Raw genomic sequence first — 6,977 nt, forward strand, 5'->3', positions numbered from 1 at the left:
AATTCAGTGACACTGGTGGGACATGGAGCCTCTGTCATTGCTTGCACCTTGTCTTTTAGTGGGTGTAAACCCTGAGCATCTACCAGATGGCCCAAGTAACGCACTTCTTTTTGAAGGAATTCACATTTGTTCCGTTTTAGGCACAGACCAGCATCTTGTAGCCGATTGAGCACAACATCCAGGGTTTGCAAGTGCTCTTCATCCGTCACTCCAGTGACCAGTATATCATCAAGATAGACAGCCACATGAGTTAAACCTCGCAGCAACCCCTCCATAGTCCTTTGAAATATCGCCGGCGCCGAAGCCACGCCAAAGGGAAGCCGGTTGTATGTGAACATTCCTTTATGGGTGTTGATGGTGAGGTACTGTTTGGAATTTTCGTCCATCACAATCTGCTGGTAGGCATGGCTCATATCCAGCTTTGAAAAAGACAATCCCCTGGACAAGGTTGTGAAAAGGTCCTCCACTCGTGGTATGGGATACTGTTCCAAAGGTGAGGCCTGGTTTATCGTGAGCTTATAATCTCCACACAGTCTAATGAACCCATCAGGCTTGAGGATGGGTACCACCGGCGCTGCCCACTCTGAGTACTTCACAGGGGTGATTATGTTTTCATTCACCAGCCTGTTAATTTCCGCCTCGACTTTAGACCGCATAGCAAAAGGTACAGATCTGGGACGGAAAAACTTTGGCATAGACCCTGGTTTGACATGTATAGTCGCTGTCATCCCCTTGAGAGTTCCCAATTCCTCTTTGAAAACCTCTTCGTGACGTTGCAGGCCTCCTCATTTTCCTTTATTATCACATTTCGGATTTCTCCCCAACACAACTTTATCTGCTCCAACCAGCCTCGGCCTAGCAAAAAGGTCCTTCTCCCTCAACCACAATGAGAGGAAGCCTTTTTCTCTGATGAAGGTACGTGACATCCACGTAAGCTGCTCCTATCACCTTAATGGGTTCACCTGTATAAGTTTCTAATTTAATCTGTTTCTCGCTGTTTCTTCCCAGGTGGCTTTGAAGCAGGCTTCATTCATAACCGTCAGGCCACAACCTGTGTCCAGTTCAAAACTCACATCCGTCCATCGACATTTAGTTGGACTGTATACGGTTTCACCTTTTGTACCAAACTTGTATGTGAGACAACCCAATGCAAAAGAATCTGGAAAGACATTTTCAGGATCATTTACATTCACTTTATTTGACTTGTGTCAGGAAGCTGCTTTAGCCGTATCTCCATTAGGCTGCAGCTTGTGATCCTTGGGTTTAGCATTACGGCAAGCTTGAGCAATGTGTCCAATTTTCCCACAAATATGACACTTCTCATTTTTGTATCTACAGGTAGCAGCTGTGTGATTTGTGCCTTTACATCTATAACACTGCCCACTATTCGGACGGTATTCTTTTTTACTGCATGTTGGCATGGAAGAGTTTTTTACTTTGTGACATACAACAGAGGAGGGCTTCTGCAGATCTTGAATGTTTTTATTTGCTGCTTCGACAGACAGTGCAATTTTCAAGGCGGTATCAAAAGTTAAATCTGCCTCCGCCAGCAGACGTCTTTGAATTCTGTCATCAATGATGCCGCACACTATCCGATCTCTTAACATCTGCTCAAGCGTGGCTCCATAATTACAACTTTGTGCCAGTCTTCGCAGCTCTGCGACATATTCGATTACCGTCTCTTCTGGCCTACAAGTGCGTGAATCAAATTTGTACTTTTGCACAATTTCGCTAGGTTGTGGATTAAAGTGATTCTTCAATATCAACACGATTTGCTGATAAATTTTGTCTTTCGGTTTTTCGGGACTTATGAGATTACGCAACAAGCTATACATTTGTGCCCCCACGACGCTAATCAGAATGGCTCTCTGTCTGTCCCCATCCTCTATTCCATTGGCCTCGAAAAACTGCTCGAGAATCTCACAATACTCCTCCCACGATTGACTCTTCACATCAAAAGCTGCCAAAGTCCCTATTGTTGCCATTACTGTTGCCTTTTCTCGTCCTCTCTAGCTTTTGAAGACTTTCTCATCAATTTTCAGTTTAAACTCGTCTTCTGTCATTTACGTTGTCCCCTCAGAAAAAATATCCATTGATCCTCGTCGCCAAAAGTATGTAGTGTCGTGCGGAAAGATTACATAGAGGCAGATACCCAACAACTAAGACTTCAATCTCAACCAGCAAAGACAGCGGAACACAGCCTTCTTTACTCACACCAAAGAGCGCAATTCCCAAGAAAAACAGCCTATACGTAATAACCGAGTCCCCTCTTGTGGACACTTTATGAACTGCATTCCAACCTAAAGTATTACAGTAAAGATACCACAGCCAACCATGCTGAATTTCACTCTCAATGCATAAATCAATCATCTCAGTTAATCGTAAGTTCACAAACTTAAAAATGAACACAGCTTCATCCACATCAAATTATCTGTTATCACATTATCTTATCTTTTAAAGCAGTGGTTCTTCACTAAATTAAATATAAAGTAATGTTAAAACACAATGGGCTGGTTTCACAGACAGGGCTTAGATTAAGCCAGGATTAGACCATCGTTCAATTAGGACATTAAAGTTATTTTTATAAATGTGCCTTGTAAAAGATATTACTGGTGTGCATCTTGAGATGAATCAGTGCAGGTTTTTTCAGTTAAAATGGCTAAGACCTGCATCTTAGTCTGGGAATAGGCTTAGGCCTTGTCTGTAAAACTGGTGAAATACATTTTAGTGTAATCTTTAGTTGAATCAGGTTTTTGTTTATTTATTGTTGTACATTTAAGTACAGTATTTTATTTTTATTTAATATTTAATATTAATATTTACATTTTTATGTAACTTTTAGTTAAACAAATTTTAATTTAATCATTATTTAAATTTTATTTTTATTTATTTGTTTGTAAGCAAAGTGCAGTGTTAATATTCAAACTGCTAAAGTGGTTGACAACAAAAAATATTCTTATTATTAATAAAACTGCCTCATTTTTGTAACTGTGAAGAGCTGTAACTGAATAGTTAGGCATACTACGCAACTGTATTGTAATGTTGGTCATTGTGGTGGTAACGTTATCTCACATTGCAGTATCACATATTATTAAAAAACCCAAAACCCAAGACAAAGAAAATCTAACATTAAAGTACAAAGAGTCAAGAGCCCAACTAAAGAAAACTCTGATCACAACAATGGTGGTTTGTTGAAATAGTTATATAAATTCAATATCATTAACATTGACAATTTAGCTACTTTAAACATTCACACCGCCACCGGCGAGAGCGTCAAAATTCGCACTGGCCGCCTTGCCAACAACGCTGTAGAAAGATTCGTTGACGCTCTGACAATCGAACGCTTGGTCTTGTATTTAAAGTGGCCGCAAAGCAAACAAGCATGTTGATCTTGTGCAGACTGACAACAAGTAGGGTGTAAGTTAACTTCATGATTTTTTTAAAAGGTGAAAGTAAGAAATTGAATTTAATTGTAGTTACATGCAGTGGTGTAGTGGTGCCTGGAGAAGTGTATACGCATTAGTTATACACATGTATATACGCAAGCTTAGCATATGCAATTACCGCTTATTTACAGAAAACGTTAATGCACATCAGCAACTCACCAGGAACATCAACAATCTCAGACACCTTGGTCCACGCATCATTTTGCTTGGGAACTAATGTGGTCGGAACCAAAGTTTTACAGGACTGTGTTCTCTGGAATCCTCTCAAGGGGTGGACTTCTACATTCCGATTGGTTGCCGCCGAACTGTGTCATAACTCATTACCATAAAGTTGACCTGACTTCAACTCTTCCCGACGGCCACACCGTCCAAAACGTGCTGCCTCTCGCCGGAGCTTGCCGCCAGCTCACATTGAAAATGAATGACTTCCGGCCACTTTGATGCTCTCGCTGGCGGTGGTGTGAACGCACACAGATGGACACGTCAGCGTACGCTTAGCCGGAGGTGAAACCTAAAAACAAACAAACAAAAAAGGATGCCATTAAACAAATATTAAAAAGATACTGTATATGCTGTTTGTACATTCATTTGAAGATTGAATAAAAATTATTGCAATATAAAAGTATATTTAAAAACTTTAATTTTGGGTTGGATTAATTGCAATACATTTCAGAAAAAAAAGTGTGACTTTGATCAATTGACACCACTAATATATATATATATATATATATATATATATATATATATATATATATATTCCTCTGAAAGTTGTTTTTTTTTTTTTTATCAGCACTTTTTTTTACTTCAGTCTTCATTGTCTTCAGTCACATGATCCTTCAGAAATATTTGAAATCATTCTGAGTTATTTTAAACTGTAATAACATTTCACAACAATTTATGTAATTATATTTATTTCTTTTTTACAAGAGCATAGCAAGACCCTACAAACTAGGACTGTGTTCAGTACATATGACAAAGTACTACTTGATAAGGGTATTGATGCAGGTGTTTCTGTATCAGTTCACAGCAGATGCACAGCAGTGGAGCGCACTTAATTTAAATAAAACAGAAAACACAGTGAATAGAGTATATTATATGCTACTATAAAGTTGAATCTGGACACAGAGGAACACAACTGAGGTTGCCGGATATAAAGAGACGTAATCACTGAAACAGATTCACATTTGTAATATTAAAATATCTGCTAAATGTGTTACCTATTTGTGTCAACCTGGCAACCACGTAAACGTTCTCTCTCTCCACTTTAGATAAAAGCGCTGCTTTCTGAAAACACCATGAACTTACAGTTTAGTGATCAACACTTCATAATCTATTCTCAGAAAAATGTAATTGATCAAGTGTTCATTTATGAGAGAGACTGTGTATGTATGAATTACTTCCATTTTTGCTGTGTTCATCATTTATCAGTGCAGCTGTGGCTTTAATTGATTCAAATAACAGTGATATTAAACTCCTTGCAGAGGAAGATCATGCAGCTCTTCAGCAGTTAAAATATTTTATTGGTAAAATTTGCACTGCAGTCCCGTATCCGGATACACAGCCCTACTAGCAACCACACCATGTGCCCTAGCAACCACCTTGTGTACCTTGGCAACCACATAGCAACAGCCTTGCCACCACTCCAATTACCCTAGCAACCATATAGCAACACCCTAGCAACTACCCAGAACGTATTATCAACCACACAGCAAGTAACTTAGCAACCATATAGCAACAGCCTAGCAAGCACCTTAGCAACTACATAGAAACACACTAGAAACCACATTGAGTGTCTTAGCAACTGCATAGCAACCACCCAAGTACCTTGACAACTACATAGCAACTCCCTAGCAACCACCCTGAGTACACTGGCAACTGCATAGCAACACTTTCGTTGACTGTCTGAATGTGTGTGTGTGTGTGGTTTCTAGTGTGGATCATGGAGGAGAATCCAGGATTACAGCAGGACTGAAGAAATGTATGTCTACAAACACACACACACACACACACACACACACACACACACAGCTGTAGTGATTGTTGTTGTGTTATAAATGTGTCTGTTCTTGTGTTCAGGGGTTTGTTTTCTCACACTGGATCCAAACACAGCAAACAATCAACTCAGTCTGTCTGAGGAGAACAGGAAGGTGACACATGTGGACATGAATCAGTGGTATCCTGATCATCCAGACAGATTTGATTATTGGGAGCAGGTATTGTGCAGAGAGAGTGTGTGTGGACGCTGTTACTGGGAGATTGAGTGGAGTGGAGATTATAGTGTCTGTATATCAGTGTCATATAAGAGCATCAGCAGGAAGGGACAGTGTGTTGAGTGTGTGTTTGGACATAATGATCAGTCCTGGAGTTTGTTCTGCTCTCGCTCCAGTTACTCATTCAGACACAATAAGATAGACACTCGTCTCCCTGTGGAGCCCATCAGTCGTAGAGTAGGAGTGTATGTGGATGTGAGTGCAGGAACTCTGTCCTTCTACAGCGTCTCTGACACAATGAGTCTCATCCACACAGAAAAGACCACATTCACTCAGACGCTCTATCCTGGGTTTTATGTTTATTATGGATCATCAGTGAAACTGTGGTGATGAATCAGAATAGACTGATGAGAGATTTTACCCATAATGCTTTGAGCTGATGATGAATCAGTAAGAGTGAGATGTTATTGAGTCTCTTCATGACATTAATACTGCAGCTCAACTTCTGTCTCTCGAAAAACAGTCAGAATAAATGTGTGTCAGAAATCACCATATAGACAGTAACATCAGTGTGTGTATTTGTGATTTTATTGTTGTCTCATCAATCATTTGTTTTATTACAAAGTGTCAAAATGTCACAATCATGATTGATGAAGAACATGTAATTAATTTCTCTATTTTTTGTACAGAAATAATAAAAAAATGAAAAATCAACTTGATGTCAGACCCTTGTGGACTTGTTGTGTGTTTCCTTCGTGTATGCCCTTATTTGGACCTTCCGTTTCCGTTTCTTATTATTTACGTCATTGTCTCTTGCTTCCCCCTCATTGGTCCCTTCTGTGTATATTAGTTTGGTTGTGTCTAGTTTAGTTTGTAATTATTATTATTATTATTATTATTATTATTATTATTGTTGTTGTTGTTGTTGTTGTTGTTGTTGTTGTTGATTTGTTCTGATTGTTATATTAAAGAAAAAACAATTTTACAATACTATTTTAGATATTATTATTACATTATTAAATACTCCCTTTTTATTTTACAGAACAGTTGGATTATTGCAATTGTATTTTTTTTTCTCATTTGTTAAATTGATTAAAATAAAAAATTGTTTAGTTATTATTATTTTTGTTATTATTATTATTATTATTATTATTATTATTAAATACTGAAATGTTATTTAACAGTGCAATATGTAACAGTAATTTAAGAGTTTTTATTTATTTGCATAATTGGTATATTTACAATAAAGTAAAAATAATATTTTATATAGTATTACTATAAATTGCAATAATAATTACAACAATAATAATAATAATGATAT

General features: G+C 38.0%; 1 protein-coding gene across 1 annotated transcript in view; it reads left to right on the top strand.

Annotated features, from left to right (window-relative positions):
• LOC127158548 (NACHT, LRR and PYD domains-containing protein 12) overlaps positions 1-6,307 on the top strand; it is a 77,993-nt gene extending 71,686 nt beyond the window's left edge. The window contains exons 11-12 of the mRNA XM_051101630.1: positions 5,378-5,424; positions 5,523-6,307. Coding sequence (XP_050957587.1) covers positions 5,378-5,424; positions 5,523-6,046 — 571 coding nt within the window. The 3' untranslated portion in view covers positions 6,047-6,307. The remainder of the gene's footprint in view (positions 1-5,377; positions 5,425-5,522) is intronic.
• The last annotated feature ends 670 nt before the right edge of the window (positions 6,308-6,977 follow it).

Source organism: Labeo rohita, unplaced genomic scaffold (genome assembly GCF_022985175.1).
Source record: "Labeo rohita strain BAU-BD-2019 unplaced genomic scaffold, IGBB_LRoh.1.0 scaffold_156, whole genome shotgun sequence".
In the NCBI taxonomy this organism is placed as follows: domain Eukaryota; kingdom Metazoa; phylum Chordata; class Actinopteri; order Cypriniformes; family Cyprinidae; genus Labeo; species Labeo rohita.